Genomic DNA, 21,778 nt, shown 5'->3' with positions numbered 1-21,778 from the left:
GTTTAAAAAGATAGATTAGTTTGCCTCACCTGTGCATTCTCAAAGTGCAATTTTCGTATCAACTTTAAAACTTAAGAAATGGATCCTTCTGGTACAGTTTGAAATTCTAAAATTGGGTTCATAAAAAACCAAAATTGGATTTTGATATATGCTCATCATACTCAGTTGAAATACCATTTTATCAAAGTCTGGCTGAAATAGGATTAAAACTTCTGTTCACAAGCCAGTCTCTGTGGATCTTACTAGTCTTTTCTCTCTTCAGTTTTACCAATTAAGTGGCTTCAAAATGTTTGCTCACTGGGATGATTCAGTGATAAGTTTTCACCAGTTCACAACATTCTTTTCAAATAAATTCTGCTGCTCTTTGATGGTAAGCAGGGTCCTAAGTCAAATCCATGCTGAGTGGCAACTGAAAACAAGTCCTTTAAAAGTGTCTATACTCATGATTACTAGTCTGAACCTCTCCCCCACCCAGTCCTCAGGGAGAAGCAAAAGAAGGAAACCAGGATATGGAGTTAAGGTATGCCAAAATAATCTGAAACAGTGTTATATCCAATAGTCAGGAAATACAACAATGTTTACAAAGAAAGGCCAGTGACAAAAACAAAACTCCTAGAATCTATTTACAGGCTAGTGAGATAACAAATATATACCCAGATTATAGCCAAACAGTAAAATACAACAAATGAAAGTGGCTGTAATTTTTTTACATCTGGATTTTAAAAATATACTCTTTTCTGGATATCTTAGTAGAATAACATCAAACCTTAAGGAAAGACTTTTTATTTTTTATTATTATCTTTATTCATTGGATAGAAACAGCCAGAAATCGAGAGGGAAGGAGGAGACAGAGAGACACCTGCAGCCCTGCTTCACCACTCGCAAAGCTTTCCCCCTGCAGGTGGAGGCCAGGGGCTCGAACACAGGTCCTTTCGCACTGTAACATGTTGCTCAACCAGGTGCGCCACCACCCAGCCCCAGAAAGACTTGTTTTTTATATTATCTGTAGATTTATTCTTGGAGTGAGATTTAAGTTGTGGGGGGGAGTGTGTTAATAGAATGACAGCAAGTAGTCATATTTATTTTGCCAGAGATTTAAAAAAAAGTCAACTACATATTGGACCCATTACCCCTTCTAATTTTTTATTACTCATCCATAACTATCAAAAGCTTGAAAACCACTATGACACAGTTTAGGTTATACACATTCCCATTTCCAGTATTGCTATAAACTATGCCAACCTTATTAAAGTCTTTCATTTTCAAAAAACACATTTAACGGGAGTCGGACTGTAGCGCATCGGGTTAAGCGCAGGTGGCACTAAGCTTAAGGACCGGCGTCAGGATCCCGGTTCGAGCCCCCGGCTCCCCACCTGCAGGCAGGTCCCTTCACAGGCGGTGAAGCAGGTCTGCAGGTGTCTGTCTTTCTCTCCCCCTCTCTGTCTTCCCCTCCTCTCTCCATTTCTCTCTGTCCTATCCAACAACAACGACATCAATAATAACTACAACAATAAAACAACAAGGGCAACAAAAGGGAATAAATACATAAAATAAAAAATAAAATAAAATAAAAATAAAAAAAAACACATTTAACTTTATACATTTTCTTCCTGAAATTTAATTAGAGCATTTTAAAGAAACACACCACATAAACATGTTACAAATATACAAAACGGTTATAAAAAAAAAAAAAAAGTGAAAAATGAGAACTTTTTCAAAAAGACGTAAGGCAAAGAAGAAAAATAAATTTTCTATATACCACTTATACATTAGTTATAAACCACAGCAGTAAAAGCTTTTCGAACATTGGCAAGAAAAGCCGAGAAATTTTTGGTCTTCCTCAGTTTCTCTTGGAAGTCTGCTAGGCACTCAAGATGAGGAGCACTGTCAGACACTGGAAGAAAAAAGGATAATTTGAGTAAGAATGTTTATGCATGAGAAGTTAGTTCTAATTTACATGTGGACATCTGATTCCTATCACTGCTTCAATAACTCAGCTCTGATCAGTTAAGGACATGATTTTCATATCCTATCTTTTGCACCTTCCCATTGTCTAATCCCTAAACAGTCAAATCTTAAATACTACAATCTTATTCTAATTTTTTAAATATTTATTTCCCCTTTTGTTGCCCTTGTTGTCTTTTATCGTTGTTGTAGTTATTATTATTGTTTGTTGGGTAATTGTACAGATGTGGTCGAACACTGGCAGGGTCCACAAACCATTATATTTCCATGCAAGTATTATTTACAGATCTCCACCACATTATCCCCTCAGGGTATTGCTAATTCAGTTAAAACCTATTGCAACAGTTGCTAAGGATGCTTCCACCTTCCCAACATACCTTTTGCCTCTCTCCACCCCCTTTCCTAGGCAATCCCATCCTGTCTTGCCACTTCTGAAATTCCCCCATAAAACCCTCCCCCATTTCCACTGTTGCTCTTTTTTTTATATTTATTTATTTATTTATTCCCTTTTGTTGCCCTTGTTGTTTTATTGTTGTAGTTACTATTGTTGTCATTGTTGGATAGGACAGAGAGAAATAGAGAGAGGAGAGGAAGACAGAGAGGAGGAGAGAAAGATAGACACCTGCAGACCTGTTTCACCGCTTGTGAAGCGACTCCCCTGCAGGTGGGGAGCCGGGGCTCAAACCGGGATCCTTAATGCCGGATCCCTAATGCCGGTCCCAGCGATTTGCGCCACCTGCGCTTAACCCGCTGCGCTACCGCCAGACTCCCTCTTTTTGCTCTTTTCTCTTCCACCCGGAGAAGGGCTGGCGGGCATAGTGGGAGGCAGCCATTTTGCTAGCTCCACATGGCCTGAATCACTGAGCTCACACCCAATTCTGGGGCGCCTGTGTGAATAAAGATTTGTGTTCCCACTGGCGAGTTCCTGCTCTCTTCTCTCTCCCCCGCAATGCAACCCGACATCTGTTGTTGATGTCGTTGTTGCTGGATAGGACAGAGAAAAATGGAGACAGGAGGGAGACAGAGAGGGGGAGAGAAAGACATCTGCAGACCTGCTTCACTACATGTAAAGTGACTCCCCTGCAGGTAGGGAGCCCGGGGCTCAAACCAAGATCCTTCCGCAGGTACTTGCACTTGGCGCCACCTGTGCTTAACCCGCTGCGCTACCACCTGGCTCCCTCTAAATTTAAACAGATGGTAGTCACGGAAATGAAAAGCTTAGTGATATAGAACAAAATTCCATTTCTCCCATAATCTCAGCTGTGTATGTTTTGATTTCTTTCATATGTTCCAACCTGGTACATACTGGAGAGTAAGTTTCCAATGAGGGTGGATCAAAGGAGAGGAATGACACATCTTTCTCTACTATTAGTCCTGTCCTTTATCCAAGGGGAAGAAATTTGCCCATATGTGGTTCCCACTTATCTGGTAGAGACTGCTTAGAAAACCTAGTCCCTCACCAAAGAAAACAGATAGCAAAGAAGAGCAGTTGGTTCATAATTGACACAGTAGGTTCTATTTCAGTACACCACCAAGTATGTAGCAATATAAGAAATCCAAGTTGGAAAAAACTGAAAACTAGGTAAGAGTGGTTACTGGGTTTTTTTTATAATAACCAGGATTATTTTTCTGAATTCTGGTAAATAAAGAGAAACTTCAAAGGGGATATTAGAGAAAGAAAAAACATACTTTTGCTTTCTTCTTGTTTACATAAAATTCAATCATATAAAGTTCCTCATAAGTCAAAAGACCTTTGGCTTGCAGTAGAATCAGGAAGTAACTAAGCTAAATTGAAAAGCCATGGGATTTTCAGGATGGGATAATTTAAAAAAACATATTTTGAGAAAAACTAGTGATCAGATTCTGATAGTTTATATTTAATATTAAAGTCACTTACTTGAATTATATAATATTCACAATTATGTAGCCATGCCTTTTATACTGTTAATTTCACGTTGTAATTCTTTTTAAAAAAATAATTTGTACTAGCATAAGAAATGCAGTAATTATGATTCTTTCAGGTTTTTTTTTTCAATTTGTGCCATCCTGAAGAATACTTATTAAGGCTCCTTGATAATACCTATAAATCGAAACTATACTTAACCGTTACCTTTATAAGACTATATTCAGGGACAATTAAAAAAAAAAAACTGGAAAAGAAAGCAGAAGTTTGGGGGAACTTACTTCCCTCAAATTATTTTTTTTTATTTTAAATTAGGAGTGTACATAAACACGATTTCCACCACCAAAAGACTGTGTCCCCACCCCCACCCCCATGAAACTGAACATCCACCTTCACCCTCCACCCAGGATTTTTACTTTGGTGCCAAACTACAAATTTAGTCAGATCCTGCTTTGAGTTTCCCTTTCTGTTATTCTTTCTCAGCTTCTGTTTATGAGTGGGATCATCCCACACTCATCTTCAACTTATTTTATATTCCTAGTCAAATAACATTTTGGGATGCTAATTCCTCAAATTACTTTATATTCCTATTCAAATGCCATTTAAGAGATACACAGACATACCTTGATAGTTCTTTTCTTCATCTAGACACAGAGAAAACATAAATGGCCTCTCGGGGTTCTTAGGGTCAATATTAGTGAATATGAACTGCAATTTATCACCTGAAAAATAGATTGCATTATTCAGTATGAGAATATTGTATTGTGCCAAAGTTTTCAAAGGCTAGGAGCTTTCTTATCTCCATCTCTAATGAATGACTACTCTGTTAAGTGTAAATATTTACTAAATCAACAGCTCCAAATGTACAAGTTACAAATTAGTTTTAAAATATAGGTATGGGGGTGGCACAGCAGTCAAGGGCATGCTTTCCATATGTGAGATCCTGTGCACTAGACCCATTAGCACATGGAGGCCCGTGGAGAGCACCAAGGGAACTCCATGAATGGTAGGGCTCTGGTGTCTCTCACCTTCTCTCTCAGAAAGTACTGAGTTCAGTGAAATAGGTAGCTCAGTGATATCATGCATGGATAATATCCAGGCTTACTTCACAGCATGGCATCACACCAAAAAATTACTGAAGTTTAAAATAACACCAAAAGCACATGCAGGAGGAAAAAAAAATAGAACTCAATAATTAAAAAAAAAGTGAAAACTAAATCCACAGAATGAGGAAAACGATTTGCAAATGATATGTCTGCTATGAGCTTAATACAGGATACTCAAGAAACTCCTACAGCTAAACAACAAAAAGGATAACAACCCAACTGAAAAATGAATAAAAGATTCTGAGAATGCATTTCATCAAAGAAATGTACATAAATGGCCAAAAGGCAGATGGAAACATACTTAAATCCCCAGCAGAGGGTAGACAGCATAATGGTTATGCAAAGAGACTCTCAAGCCCTGAGGCTCCAAAGTCCCAGGTTCAATCCCCTGCACCACCATAAGCCAGAGCTGAATAGTGCTCTGGTAATAAATAATAATAATAATACCTTATATACCTAGTCTTGGGTAGAAAAACAAATTAGATGTTATTTCATATCTACTAAAAATACCAAAAACAAAAGAGTAGTGTTCATAAAGAGGTAGAGAAACTGGAAATTTCTCACATTAGTGATGATACTGTAAAATGATGTTACTGTTATAAAAATCAACTGACAATTTTTTGAAATGCTTAAGCCAAGAATTACATTACCCAGCAATTTCCCTCATAAATATACATATGCAAATGAACTCAAAATAGACTCAAGCAGGTGTTAACAGCAGCCAAAAAGCATTAATAACCTGGTGTCCACCAATTAATAGATGACTAAACAAAATATGGTGTATATATTCAACTATAAGAAGGAATTAATATCACTGAATTATATAATAAGTAGTTTAAAATGGCTAATTCTGTAATATGTACTGTGTAATATTTTACTACAGTAACAATGTATTGTCCAACAAATTAGAACTCTTCTAATACAATTAATTCTGGAGGGAAGGCCTACTCTACAAAATACCTCCAAATGCTCCCAAAGGAGTGAATGCCTGATAGTAATTCAAAACGGCAACCACAAAGCAGAAATTCATCAGCATTTTCATTTTGCTCTACAAAATAAAAACTATCATATTCCATAAAAATATTTTGAAATCAGAGCAGCTGCGTTTTGTTCTCCTTGGTCAACTAGGAATAGCAAAGAGGATCACCTGAGAACAAGCAAGGACTAGGATGACTTCCAGTACCCTACAAGCTGGGGTGAGTACAAACACGTGACTCAAGGACAGAGAGGAGCTAAAGGAGAGATTCCTGGGGCTTCAAGCCTGTAACCAATCAGACAGTTGGCCAGTTGATGCACCACAACTGGTCTGAGTTTTAGCAACAAAAAGGCGATAAACAACAAGGGCAACAAAAGGGGGGGAAAAAAAGGCTTCTGAAGGGAGGAGATTGCCTAAACCTCACTAATTTACAACTGTGGGTCTCCATTGCTGTTGCCCTCAGGGGCTGGAAGAGCAGCAGGGAGGCCAGGGTGACTCAGGAGAAAATCTACACTCCCCGAGGTCTGGAGGTGTGGCTATATAGGAACCTTCTCAAATTGTTCTCCTGATAATTTAGAAAAAAATGGTGAACAGTTCCCTCAGAAATCAGGATTTATTCAGAAACACAGAGCCACAGAGCACCGCTTAGCTTGTCCGGTGGAGCAGGGATTGGGCCCAGGACTTCGGACCCTAAGGGTGAGGGAGTTCTTTTGCATAACCACTGTGCTTCCCAAGCCATTCCTCCTGGGAGACATGCTAACTATACGCCTTGTCTTGATGCTGAATGCGAGCAACTACTAAAGCAGTATGATGAGGCGGGAGACCCAGATGTGGCTGACCATCTCATTGCCTCCCTGGATGCAGCACGCCAAGCCCACTGGGAACAACTCACAGAAAGTCTGAACTTCACCCACTCAAGTAGGAAGGCCTGGAAGCTTCTTCACAGACTGGGTGCCGGTAGCCAACCCCCTCCCGTCTCCCATCCTCCCGTATCTCCAAACTCAGTGGCCAGTCACCTAACTCAAGTTGGACGTGCTAAGATCGACCCAGTCTGGAAAAGAGAAATTTCCCATGAGTGGTCATCCCACTTCCGGTTATCTTGTCCATCTCCAAAACTCTCTCCCTTTACACTGTCTGAACTGGAAAATGCTTTGAAGAGGGTTAAACCGGGAACAGCTGCTGGCTATGATAACATCACCCCAGAACTCATTCTTAACTTGGGTCCCGCGGCAAAGAAGTGGCTCACTTCATTCCTGTCCCACATCTTGGAATCTGAATCTATGCCCAAAATTTGGCGTCCTGCGAAGATAATAGCAGTTTTGAAACCAAAGAAAGATCCAACACTGGCCGCCAGCTATAGACCAATTTCTCTCCTCTCCGTGTGTTACAAACTCCTTGAGAGGCTGCTTCTGTCAAGTATTTCTCATCTTACAGAGAAATTCCTATCACCCGCCCAAGCTGGTTCCTGCCCAGGAAGATCTACCTGCGAACAAGCCCTGGCCCTCTCAACTTACATTGAAAATGGATTCCAGAAGAATTTAAAGACGGGTGCTGTCTCTGTTGATCTCACAGCAGCCTATGACACGGTCTGGCACTGTGGTCTCCTAGTCAAGATCTCAAGATGCCTGCCTCCATGGGTGGCCAACACTATATCGTTTCTTCTCCAAAACAGAAGATTCCAGGTGCATCTGGGTGACAAGTCTAGCAGATGGAGACTTGTCTCAAGTGGCCTCCCCCAGGGCTCTGTTCTGGCTCCTACGCTATTCAATATTTACATCAATGACCTCCCAGAAACTTCTTCAAGGAAGTTCATCTACGCCGATGACATCTGCTGTGCAACTCAGGCATCCAAGTTCGACATCCTCGAGGAAACACTCAAGAAAGACACGTCTCTGATATCTGATTACTGTAAAAAATGGCGACTAATCCCTAGCACTGCAAAAAACGGTATCATCTGTCTTCCATCTACACCATGCCTCGACCTCGCGTGAGCTTAATGTGCAGCTTGGCAATACGAGAATCCGACATGAAGCCCAGCCAGTCTATCTTGGCGTTACTCTCGATCGCACTCTGTCATTTCACGAACATCTCATAAAAACTGCAGCAAAGGTGGGCGCGAGGAATAACATCATTGCAAGACTGGCCAGCTCCTCATGGGGCGCGAGCGCTTCCACACTGCGATCATCATCACTGGCATTATGCTATTCCACTGCAGAATACTGTGCCCCAGTATGGTTCCGTAGCCCCCATGTCCACTTGGTCGATTCCAAATTATATTCCTCCATGAGGATAATTTCTGGAACCATCCGTTCCACCCCGGTCCCATGGCTACCAGTTCTTAGCAACATCGCCCCGCCAGATATTCGTCGGGATGCAGCATCATCTAAGTTCATTTCCCATGTCTTCGCTCGACCGGACCTGCCAATATACGCGGATATCTTCGCCCACCCTGTCCAACGCTTGACGTCTCGTCACCCAATCTGGTCCCCTACACCTACACTGAACTTCTCTGTTCCAGACTCTTGGATACAGAGTTGGCAGTCAGCTGAGGTAAAGAACAAACACCTCATCACAGACCCCTGCAAGCGTCAACCTGGCTTTGATGTTATGATTGGACCCTCCTCAATCGCTATCAAACAGGCCATGGCCGGTGCACCGCTATGTTCCATCGCTGGGGAGCCAGAGACGACCCGAACTGCCCCTGCGGCTCCAGACAGACTATGACCCACATAGTCAATGACTGCCACCTCTCCAGATTCAAAGGAGGTCTCGAAACTTTACATCAGGCTCAACCTGACGCTGTTGACTGGCTACGGAAGAAGGGCAAATGCTAGAAGAAGAACTATAATCTAGCTTGGCAATGACTGCTGAATGAACAAAAATGACAGTCATCTTGAAGATTCCCAATACAATAGGTAGTGTTTGTTGTAAACTGGTTCATATGTACATAATGCCATCACGAATCATATGCTTTAATTCACTAAGTCTTCTCTGGCTATCCTATGGAAATTATACAAAAGATATTAAGTCTATGTTCACTGCAGCACTTCTAAACTGAAAGCCCAGCCGAATCCAAATGTTAAATTAAAGCTAATAGATGTGTTAAGCAGTTGGTAAAGGCTGAATGAATTATGCTGCTTTAATGGAATGAATTATTACAGCACTATCATGAAATTACCATCTGAAGGCTTAGCAACAGAAATACTATTCACGGGATGCCAGTAAGAACAAGGAACAAGAAACTATTTACATATTAGCAACTATGCCAAAAAGACATTTATTAAAATACTGAATGAGCAACAATCAAGGTTACTACTAATTGTGTAGCATAAAACATTTTGTAATTCTTTTTTCATATTTTTAAAAATAATGATATTTTGGTCATCACCTTAAAATGCTTTTAAGATTCTCTTATACTTTAGAAAAGATACTTTTTCAACATTTTATGTTTTACTTACATTCATATGCTTACCATATATTTTTCGGATTTCTAGTCCAAGTCGGTCTTTAAACAGATCTACAGATAACTGCAGCCTTTTCAACCTCTCTTCATTAGCTTTGTTAGCAGTAGAAATAACTGATTAAAGAGAAAACACACATATACACAAGGAGTAACAAATGTTTAAAATAACATTCAATTAAAAAAATAAAGCTACAGACAATCACAGAAATGATGCCAGGCAAACAAACCTGCTTGGGCTTATTCAGTTTTTTTCCTACCAATGAGAGAGAGACAGACAGAGAGAGGGAGATTCTGTCTTCAAGTTTAAAGGAAAAAAACTGCATGAGGAAATCGTATAGTAATGAGAGAAACAAGCTTTATTCTATGTTAGTATGCAACAGGAACAGATAAACCAAGAATTTGCATGGCTGACAGAAAAACAGAAAACTTTACACTAGTTTGCTTGCTACGGTTAGTCAAGAATATAGCAATTCCTTCACTGGAAAAATGTCTACTTCTTTTTTGTTTATTTGTTTTAGATAGAGATGGAGAAAGCATCTCTATCTAAGATGGAGAAAGTGAGAGATCACAGCACCAAAGCTTCCACAATGGAGTGGGGACCACGTTCTCAAACATGGCAAAGCAACATGTTATCCAAGTGAGCTATTTTGCTGGCCTAATTCTCCTACTCTTTTTTTTATATATATATTTATTTATTTATTCCCTTTTGTTGCCCTTATTCTTGTTGTTGGATAGGACAGAGAGAAATGGAGAGAGGAGGGGAAGACAGAGAGGAGGAGAGGAAGACAGACACCTGCAGACCTGCTTCACCACCTGTGAAGAGCTGGAACGGGATCCTTATGCCGGTCCTTGTACGTTGTGCCACCTGCACTTAACCCACTGCTCTACCGCCAGACCCCCATATTCTCCTACTCTTAAACACAGCTATTTCTCAAGAGAAATGAGCCTTTTTTTTTTTCATGGTAGTTTAAGATTCCTTTTTTTAAATTCAGGACTATATTTCCAGTATAATAACAGAACAGATGAAAACAATATACCATTACCAACAAATTCTATAAGACATTAAAAAAGCAAATTTTGCTATTTTAAGCTCAGGATTACTCATTAGAAGGATACCTTTCCCTTTATAAAATGGAGTATTTATATGACTATGAAAATGTATTTGACTAAGATACTGTGCAGGATAAAGACGGTGGTCAGCAGTTACTGGCAGAGAATGCAGTAATCAATAAATCTGCTTCATACATTGCACAGAGAGGCTTCTCCTAGACAAATGTTTAGTGACAATATCTTCTGTTCTACTTAATAAAACTCCCATGAATTTTTTTATATTATTTATTTCCCCTTTGTTGCCCTTGTTTTTTTATTGTTGTTGTTATAGTTATTACTGTTGTGTTATTGATGTTGTCGTTGTTGGCTAGGACAGAGAGAAATGGAGAAAGGAGGGGAAGACAGAGAGGGGGAAAGACAGACACCTGCAGACCTGCTTCACTGCCTGTGAAGCAACCGCACTGCAGAATCTCCAACCCGGATTCTCCAACGCCCATCCTTGCGCTTCACACCACCTGTGCTTAACCCAGTGTGCTATCGCCGGAGTCCCTCTCCCACATGAATTTAATGATCATCTTGATTATGTTAGAACTCAAGAAGACCTTCAAGTAAAGCAACAGAAACTAAAAGCCATTTAGCTAACTTTTAGTCACCAGTGGCTGGCTATAGTCCTGAGGTAAGCTTTCTATTTCTGGCAATAAGCTGAAGTGAAGGCAAGATGTACATGTAAATGTGAGCCATCACCACTTCAAAATTTAAGTTAACATCCTTATAAACACATGTATTAACTAGACACTTACTTTCCTTCTTCTTAGCATATTCTTCCTTGAGATCCTGGATTTTCGCACTTAGTGATGTCAGTTCCTGCCTTTTCTCTTTTACTTCAGCAATCAGCTTTAACAAATCATCCTTTTTTTCTTCAATGAGTTTATTCTGCTTGCAGATCTCTGTAAGCAGCACAAAGTATCAGCTGGAAGAGAACTGCTTTGTTCTCTGGCAAGTATTTAAGACAATCAAAACCCAAAATAATTGACTTTCATAAGACTAACAAAGAATGCTTCAGTTGACAAACATTTCTTAACAATTTAAAAACTGTGAGCAAAAAAGAAAAAAAAAACAAAACCTAGACTCTAGATGGTTTGACATGGTGCTTTGTTAGAAAAAGCTAATACCAATGTTTTATAAATGGTTATGGGATAAACTGAAAAAGAAAGAAGTGAAGACAAAGAATGTAGAAGTCTAATTTATATTAGCAACAAAACATTTAGGGAAAAAGTTTAGGCTTAGAAGTGCATGCTTGAATTCAGACATGAAAAGAAAAAATAAGTCTCTGAAAATTCTGAGCAGCAAACTCAGTTTTATCACTGGAAACAAAGAATCGATTTTGTAACACAAATCTAATTTAAAATATTAAGACATAAAAATGGTTGGTTTCTGGCTAGGATAGATAGCATAATGGTTATGGAAACAGACTCCCATGCCTGAAGCTCTGTCAAGTCCTAGGTTCAATCCTCCGCACCACCATAAGCCAGAGCTGAGCAGTGCTCTGGTTAAAAATAAATAAATAAATAAATAAAAGGGGTCAGGCGGTTGCGCAGCAGGTTAAGTGCACATAGCACAAAGCACAAGGGCCTGGCTAAAGGATCCCGGTTCGAGCCCCTGGCTCTCAACCCGCAGGGGAGTTGCTTCAGAGGCGGTGAAGTAGGTCTGCAGATGTCTTTCTCTCCTTCTCTCTGTCTTCTCCTCCTGTCTCTATTTCCTTCTGTCCCATCCAACAATGACGACATCAACAACAACAATAACTACAACAATAAAACAAGGGCAACAAAAGGGAATAAATAAATAAAAATTAAAAAATGATTGGTTACTTAAAGACAGAAGTTTGGGCATTGATGCTACAACTTCTATTTCATTTTTCATCAATATATATGGGGTTGAGAGAGCTCCAATTTCTCAAATACAGTCAAGGGTTTCCAAAAGAAAAAAAATGAACTTGTTTGTAAAATACTGGCTGTTATACATCAGCACAGATGAGTCTCACAAGTACAGGAATATCTTCTTTTATTACACTTCGCTTTACTGAGTTACACAAATGCTGCTTGTACAAACAGAAGGTTGTAGCAATGCTACATAGAGCAAATCTATCTGCATCTGCTTCCCAATAGCATGTCCTCACCTTGTGTCCCATTTCATTAGGTATGTGCATTTTTGAGATACAATGCTACTGCATCCTTAATATACTAAGTATAGTGTAAGCATAACCTTTACATGCAATAGGTAACAAAAAAACTCAAGTGACTTGCTTTACCACAAAAGTTATGTTATTGTGGTACTCTGCAGCTGAAGCAGAAAAATCTCTGAGGTATGTCTGTAAAATGTGGAGTGAAAAGAAGAGATAGAATGCAAACAAAAATTAAGTCATTTATATAATATTAAGAAGCAAAACACTAAACAAAAATGCTCAAAGACTACCAGGAAGTAGGAGATGTGGAAAGTATAACATGGGATGCTCTGTTTATTACGCTGGAATGTGGGTACACAAATGCTCATTATTTAACTATAGGTGTATATGCATAAACACAATTCATTCATTTATTTATAAAAGGGATTTCATAAAGATACTTGATCTTAAAAAAAAAAAAACCAAAACTGTGTGACGCAGATTTTTCCACATACGATTTTGATACTCCAGAAACTTCTCAGCCATTTGCTCTTCTTCTTTTAATTTCAGAGACAACTTTTCTGGAGGAGAAATTGGAATTATTATTTCATTTCAATGGGAATAGCACTAAACAATGTAGGAATACAACAAAATCATCATGGTGTAAATAAACTTTCGGTACCTGTAAATATTTTAATGGAATCCTTGTAGGTATCTCTTAGTCCCACCATCTGAAAGGAGGTGTCACTGACAGTGCCTTTGAATTTATTCCAAAATTCATTTATGCTTTTATCAAACAGTGCTAGCTCATCCTCAACCATTTTGTTAATGGATACTACAAGACAAAAAGAACACACATTTTATTTTCTAAGTCATCAAAATCAAATAAATCATATATTACAATCAAACATATTTTGATAGTCGGATCATTTTCTAGAAAATGGTTAGCAATTTATTTTGGTTTCACTTTGTTTCTGCGTTATACAGCAAGCAGAGTAACTGCACAAGACTCTCACACAGTCTCGGACCCTAGGAAAATGACAGGACTCCCTTTTCTCTTCGTGACTTTCAGCAGCAGCCTGAGTAACCAGATCCCGGTCGGGCCCCTCACATCTCCCCAGAATCTTTCTTAACTTAGATCAAGACAGACAGTGAAATGAAGACCGGCGAGGGTTAGGACCTGTAGGAATCACACCATCTGGGCTTCTAATGTAAACGGACGTCCTGTAAGACTCCAGTACCCATCAGTTCTCTATCGTGCTAAAATAAATCCTCCCCCATAACCCAACACCTTCCCGGGTCACTGACAAATCTCTCGACCGGGCTGCTGCCCAGATGTCCACCAGTAACACTCCCAGGTTCTCGCCCACCGGTATCCTGCCCTCAAACCTTCTTTCTCCTAACGAAACAGTTAACTCGGCTAGCAGGTCACAGCTTAGTCTCCCTTACCTTCTCCCGCAAGCCTAAGCTTCGCCAACTTGCAGGCAAAAGACGTGAGCCAGGCCCTGGAAACAAAAGGTCGCAGATCTAGAATCTATCGCGCAGCTACGCCAACTTTCCGATTTCAAAATAGGGCGCCTTCCGCCTCCCGCCCTCCGGTGCCCATTCGCCTTCGGATTGGCCGATAGCAGGAAACTCTCTCTGCAAGGATTGGTTGACCCGGCCCGAAATTCTCGCGGACAAGATGAGGAGACGAGCATTCTGGGATTTGTAGTTCTGTCTGAGTGACGGGCGAAGTCTGTTCTGCTTTGGAAAGCATTAACAGCATCCAGGGACTCCGACAACTCATTCGTCAGTTTCAAACAAAGGTTTCTGTAAGAAATCTTAGTGTTAAGTTTTAATCATTTTTCTGGTGTCAAGTATAAACTCTCTTCTACTAACTATAACAAATCTAACTAGAAATAATAACGCTAATGCTGATAAAAAATATCATAGATTATTCTGTATTTCACTATTTAATAATTCTTCGTTGGAATGGATTGGAAGATTAACGTTTATTGACTTTTAATATGAGTGCTTCCACAATTTCCCGGTTCTCTATTTTGACCATGTGAAACATAAAAATTAAAACACAGTGCCTCATATTGAAAGTAGGAAACCTACTGTTACAAAACTTTTTTTTAATTTTTATTTTATGTATGTTTTAGTCTTTTTTGCTTTTTTAATTAGCTAGGACAGAGAGAAATTGAGAGGGGGAGAGGGAGAGAGAAAGATCGACACATGAAGACCTACTTCACCACACCTGAAGGGTTCCCCCAGCAGGTGGGGGTGGTAGGGAGGCCTAGTACTATATGCTCTTAACTGGGTGCACCATTGTTGCCCTCTCACAAAACTTTTTACAGTCAAACTTGTCTTGTCGGTCAGACGATACTGCAGATAAAATGCAACAGATTATAAAAATAACCTGATACATTTCTTAAGGACCAGAAAGGTCACAAGCTATTTATCTTTAACTTGCCAAATGATACTGCTTTGGTTAGGAGCTCCAAATAGATGAAATTAGTTTGCTACCTGAATTCTACTGGGTAAACTAAGGTATGAAAATCAAGAGCCCAGATGATATGAGCTGTAAAGAATGGAAAATAAAATAGCTAGTATAATGCGTTCAAACTATTATTTTCATATTTCACGGTGGAATGTTTATGAAAATAATGCCCCTTGTTTTAGTACAAAGGACTTTCCTATGCTATGTTCTTTCACTGTCATTAATAATATAATCACCAATGAAGAAAATGTATAAATAACACACCAAGAGAGTACCAGATGACCACTCTGTCAGCAAAAATTAAATTAAGACCACTGAAAGCAGGCCAATCTATTACTACTAACATTTGAGGTATCAAAATTTAAATCAACTATCAGTCTAGGGTAGATATAACTAGACTAGAACAAAATTAGATATAAAAATTCTTATGAATTCTCAATTTTATAAATATTTGCCCAAAAACATCTAAAGTCAGCAAACTGGAAACCTTAGAGCATATTATTATGAGTCAACCTTTTAAAACTTGAGCTGATATTAAAAACAGTGACTTCACCATTTTCAGCCGATATTGGATGGAGCTTGAAAAAATTGTGTTAAGTGAAACAAGTCAGAAACAGAAGGATGAATATGGGATGACCTCACTCTCAGGCAGAAACTGAAAAACAAGATCAGAAGAAAAAACACAAGTAAAACCTGAACTGGAATTGGCGTATTGCAACAAAGTAAAAGACTCTGGGGTGGTTGGGGGGAGAATACAGGTCCAAAAAGGATGACAGAGGACCTAGTGGGGGTTGTATGGAAACAACAATATGGAAAACTGGGAAATGTTATGCATGTACAAACTATTATATTTACTGTTGAATGTAAAACATTAATTCCCTAATAAATTAAAAAAAAAAAACTTGAGCTGAATGAATGATAGTGCTCCCAAGTAGGTTCTGATAAGGGAGTATAATTTTCAAGATTCTGGAAGAGGCACAGGCTTCATCCTCATCTTGATGAATTACTCACTAAGATTTAATAGGTGATACTTATCAAACTTCAGTAAGGAAGCCTCAGTTTAGACCTCAGTCTAGGTGGAGGGGGTGCCCCAATAAAAGGTAATCTATAGAATAACCTCAAGGCATCAATTATCTTTGATTATTTCTTGGATTTCTCCCCTTCTAAGGTACAGAGGAGGAACTTGTGTACTGGCTAAATGTCTTTTTAAAAATTATCTTTATTCATTTATTGGATAGAGACAGCCAGAAATTGAGAAGGAAGGGGTGATAGAAAGAGAGAGACAGAGAGAGACACCTGTAGCCCTGCTTCACCACTCATGAAGCGTTTCTCCTGCAGGTGGGGACTGGGGGCTCAAACCCGGGTCCTTGTGCACTGTAACATGTGTGCTCAGCCAGGTACTCCACTGTCCAGCCCCCTGTATTAACTAAATTTCATCTCTAGAACGGAGCATGAATTTTTTCTCTCTACTTTGCCAAGTTGCTTCAACTAAAAGGTTAAAAAAAAAAAAAAAAAAACCAGAATCATTCCTCCATCTTTCTTAGCTCTCATAAAAACTGCAGCAAAGGTGGGCGCGAGGAATCACATACATCATTGCAAGACTGGCCAGCTCCTCATGGGGCGCGAGCGCTTCCACACTATGATCATCATCTCTGGCATTATGCTATTCCACTGCAGAATACTGTGCCCCAGTATGGTTCCGTAGCCCCCATGTCCACTTGGTCGATTCCAAATTATATTCCTCCATGAGGATAGTTTCTGGAACCATCCATTCCACCCCGGTTCCATGGCTGCCAGTTCTTAGCAACATCGCCCCGCCAGATATTCGTCGGGATGCGGCATCATCTAAGTTCATTTCCCACGTCTACGCTCGACCGGACCTGCCAATATACGCGGATATCTTCGCCCACCCTGTCCAACGCTTGACGTCTCGTCACCCAATCTGGTCCCCTACGCCTACACTGAACTCCTCTGTTCCAGACTCTTGGAAACAGAGTTGGCAGTCAGCTGAGGTCAAGAACAAACACCTCATCACAGACCCCTGCAAGCGTCAACCCGGCTTTGACCTAGCACATTATGATTGGGCCCTCCTCAATCGCTATCGAACAGGCCATGGCCGGTGCACCGCTATGTTCCATCGCTGGGGAGCCAGAGACGACCCGAACTGCCCCTGCGGCTCCAGACAGACTATGACCCACATAGTCAACGACTGCCACCTCTCCAGATTCAAAGGAGGTCTTGAAACTTTACATCAGGCTCAATCTGACGCTGTTGACTGGCTATGGAAGAAGGGCAAACGCTAGAAGAAGAAGCTTTATAAAGAAGTAGAACCTCCCCATCATAACCTGACACATTGTCAACATCACACCATCATCATACATATGAACCTTTCATTTCAACCTAAACAGGTTTTACTGAATTTCTGTTATGTGTTATGTACAAAGCTGAGTATTGCTTTCTCTAGGATAGTCTATGACCCCAGACAAGCTTTATTCAGGATGGAGGAGTATAAAGATGGCAACTCCTCGCAATCTAGATGTGTTTCTGGGTGATAATTTCTACAGAATAATGCGTGGTGAAGCTAATGGAAAGGGTAACAGTCCTAGCTGGGGTCACTTTTAATGTCAGTATGGAATGCCAATGTTCCTGGGATGCCAACGAGAATAGAGATAATTTATGGGGACTAAATGGGAGGAGAGAACTGTAGCCAATTCCCAGGGCCCTGAGATTAGATGAGTCCCAAGGTAGAGAAAGTAGCCAGATGCCATACAGTTGATCAGAAGACGTCAGGTGAAAATACACACATATGACATCCCCAGCTAGGACAGTGCCACGTAAAGGCCCTGCCCATGCCAAGCTTCAAACATTATTTACTTGTAAAACTTATGCAATACATAATATTGTTCAGACAAAACAACAGGTGATTATACATTACAAAGACAAAGATCAGAACACATTTCTAAGGGAGAAAACATTGGGCAAAGGGTGCTTGAAACTATCATTATCCAAATGTCATACTGTCAGCACATTCTTTTGATGTCCTAAAATATTGAGTTTATTCCACTTATCCCAGGAACAATCTCCAGATCCTTAGGGCAGCGACCAGATATTCAGCAGATTTATGGGTGATCGCTGTGTCAATCCAAGCCTCTGAGATAACCAGACTTTGCCTTAGAGCAGAACATAGGCCTCATGGTAAATCAGTCAATGGAATGCACCTAGTAGACAAATATGTACAACATATATTTTACAAACATAAATGTAAAGCTGACAGTTAATAAAATTTCCAATAACAAATATCAGGGAGTCTGGGATTAAAAAACTTCTTCAGGGAGTCGGGCTGTAGCGCAGCGGGTTAAGCGCAGGTGGCGCAAAGCACAAGGACCGGCATAAGGATCCCGGTTCGAACCCCGGCTCCCCACCTGCAGGGGAGTCGCTTCACAGGCGGTGAAGCAGGTCTGCAGGTGTCTATCTTTCTCTCCTCCTCTCTGTCTTCCCCTCCTCTCTCCATTTCTCTCTGTCCTATCCAACAACAACAACAATAATAACTACAACAATAAAACAACAAGGGCAACAAAAGGGAATAAATAAAATAAATATTTTTTTAAAAAAACTTCTTCAACAGGAATTATGTTCTGAAAATCACAAGGGTATAAACACAGTATAAAATAAATCCATTTTGCACTGCAAGATGACACTGAGAGGTTGAAAACACAATTTGTTTAGAGAAGGCAGATAAGCTTGTGTTAAAAGGATAATGATCACGCACAGAAACATTAAAGGTCAATGCCTCCAAAGTATTTATTTGCTTACTTTCACAGTGCCAGAGACACAAACTAAAGTCAAATTTGTATGAATGGTGTTGAATTGCAATGAACATCATAAAATAAATATGAGTGACTCAACTTATGATAATGGTTTATCTTGTGGCTGTATAAGATTTGGCATGACATAATATTGAAGAAGTTCTAGCTTCTGTTCTACAAATTGAAATTTTAGAATTAAAATAGGTGGAACATATTGCAAATGAAACCCTTAAGACATACATGTCTGGAACCCCACCTTCACAGAGCCCTACCCAACTAGAGAAAGACAAGAACAGGCTAGGGGTATGGATCGACCTGTCAACACCATATCCAGCAGAGAAGCAATTACAGAAGCCAGACCTCCCACCTCTGCACCCTATAAAGATCTTTGGTCCATACTCCCAGAGGAATAAAGAATTGGGAAGCTTCCAAAGGATGGGAGGGGAAATGGAACTCTGGTCGTGGGAATAGTATGGAATTTTTAAAATATATTTGTCATTTCCCCCCTATGATAAGCTGTTTCTTACTTCCCTCTTTCTTTCCCCCTTCCTTCCTTCCTTCCTTCCTTCCTTCCTTCCTTCCTTCCTTCCTTTTTCTTCTTTTATGAGAGATAGACAAGGAGAGAGAAAGGGAGGCAGGGAGAGAGAAAGAGAGAAGGGGGGAGAGAGATAAGTGAGAGGGAATTGAGAAGCAAACTTTTCAGGTGTCTGTTGTACCCAGAATCAAAAGTGAGACTTCATGATTACAGTCCCGCTGCTATACCATTTAACTATCTCCTCAGTCCCTTAAAGACTGTTTGAACTAGAGAAGTATTTTCACTGGGAAAGCAGAGTTAAAGTTACTGAATAAAATGTGGTAGAGCCCTATGGAGTGCAGTCTGGAGAACTCTCAGAAGGCTAGATGTGGACCTACCCTGCGATCCTGCAATTCCTCTCCTGGGGATATATCCTAAGGAACCAAACTTACACATCCAAAAAGATATGTTGTACACTTATGTTCATAGCAACATAATTTGTAATAGCCAAAACCTAGAAGCAACCCAGGTGTTCAACAACAGATGAGTGGCTGAGAAAGTTGTGGTATATACACAGTGGAATACTACACAGCTATTAAAAATGGTGAATTCACCTTCTTCACCTCATCTTGGATGGAGCTTGAAGAAATAGTGTTAAGTGAGATAAATCAGAAAAAAATGATAAATATGGGATTATCTCAATAATAGACAGAAGTTGAAAAACAAGATCAGAAGGGAAAACACTAAGCATAACTTGGACTAGAGTTGGTGTATTTCACTGAAGTATAAGACTCTGGGGTGGGGTGGGGGGCAGGGTTTAGGTCCTAGTTAGTACATGATGGCAGAGGAGGACCTACTGGAAGCTGCATTGTTAGGTGGAAAACTTGGAAATGTTACACATGTACGAACTACTGTATTTTACTATTGATTGTAAACCATTAACCCTTCAATATAGGAAAATTTTAAATGACTGAAACTTTTCCATAAAACTATAAAGTTTTGTAGAGTTGGAAGTGAATAGTTTCCAAGTATGATGAATCAAGTACACACAGCTTTCATTCCTATCATTTTATTTAAAATTTGTATGTGAATACTTTAAACTCTTTCTTTTGTAATTTTATAAAATATCAATATAGTTTCAAAGTTAAATAAAAATAATTACATATAAAAATATGGAATTTCCTCCACCCTTCCTTCTATTCCCTTCTTTATAGATAACCTTTGGGGCCAGGAGATAGTTCACCTGATAAAGCACATGCCTTGCTGTGTGTGTAGTACTGAGTTTGAGTTCTGACACCATGTGGCTTATGAAGCAACGCTGTGGTGTCTCTCTCCTTTCTCTGACTCTCTCTCTTTCACATACAGAAAAGAAAAGAGAAGAGAAGAGGAATGAAAAGAGAAAAGGAAAGGAAAGGAAAGAAAAGAAAAGAAAAGAAGAGAAAAGAAAAAGGATAGGATAAAATGATGGGAGGCCACTCAGTGATATCATGTGTGAAATTCTTTCATTGTTTATTTTCTATTCTATTTAACTATAAACACACATGGGCATATGTTACTATTTTCTTTGTTAAACATGACATAAATGTCTCTGTTATAATGAAGCTTTCTTGCAGCCCAGAAGGTGACACAGTGAATAAGGTATTAGACTCTTAAGATTGAGGTCCTGAGATCAATCTTTAACATCGCAGCTGCTAAAGTAAAGCTATGCTTCTCTCTTCTCCTCTCTTTCTCACAGAAAAAAAGGAAAGAAAGGAAGAGAAGGAGGGTGGGAGGGAGGAAGGAAATGAAGTTCCGGCAGGCAGCTTTCTTGGCCTGGCCGCTTTCAACATTATCTCCAGAAAAATTCATTTTAACCAAATAACAAATATTAAAAAACACACCCACACGGCCTCTTTATATTCACTCACATCAATTTACATGACAAAAATTATCTTGTTCAATAATTCATTCAATTAAGAAATATTTATTGAATAGTTATAATTGGTCCAGGGACAGTTCCATGTTTTATGGAGTTTAATGCTCCTCTAACATTGTGTCCTCTGTATACTCTACAACTTCCAGCAGTAATCCCTGTGGTTCAGACCTGTGCAAGCTTCGCCAGCTTCACAGGGTGTCAGTCCCTGCATGGACAGAGTGAATCGATGGTTCATACAGTAAATATCAGCGTTTTGTTTGCTTTTTGTCTCCAGGGTTATCGCTGGGGCTTGGTGCTTGCACTATGAATCCGCTGCTCCTAGCAGCCATCTTTTTTCCTATTGTTGTCGCTGTTGTTAGGACAGAGAGAAACAGAGAGGAGGGGAAGACAGAGGGGGAGATAGACACTTGCTTCACCGCTTGCGAAGCGACCCC

The 21,778-nt window shown here is 39.8% G+C and overlaps 1 protein-coding gene across 1 annotated transcript; it reads right to left on the bottom strand.

The window, feature by feature from the left end:
• Window positions 1-1,598: 1,598 nt before the first annotated feature.
• Window positions 1,599-14,215, bottom strand: SPC25 (SPC25 component of NDC80 kinetochore complex). Its single transcript, XM_007539310.2, has 7 exons — window positions 14,074-14,215; window positions 13,307-13,459; window positions 13,140-13,205; window positions 11,264-11,410; window positions 9,423-9,527; window positions 4,492-4,590; window positions 1,599-1,894 (listed from the first exon to the last, which is right to left on the bottom strand). Exons 2-7 carry the CDS (start codon window positions 13,443-13,445, stop codon window positions 1,770-1,772), a joined length of 681 nt encoding a protein of 226 aa, XP_007539372.1. The 5' UTR covers window positions 13,446-13,459; window positions 14,074-14,215; the 3' UTR covers window positions 1,599-1,769.
• Between the last annotated feature and the right edge of the window lie 7,563 nt (window positions 14,216-21,778).

The sequence above is a fragment of the Erinaceus europaeus genome, chromosome 18 (genome assembly GCF_950295315.1).
Source record: "Erinaceus europaeus chromosome 18, mEriEur2.1, whole genome shotgun sequence".
NCBI lineage: Eukaryota > Metazoa > Chordata > Mammalia > Eulipotyphla > Erinaceidae > Erinaceus > Erinaceus europaeus.
This window is presented reverse-complemented; position numbering and strand designations above follow the sequence as displayed.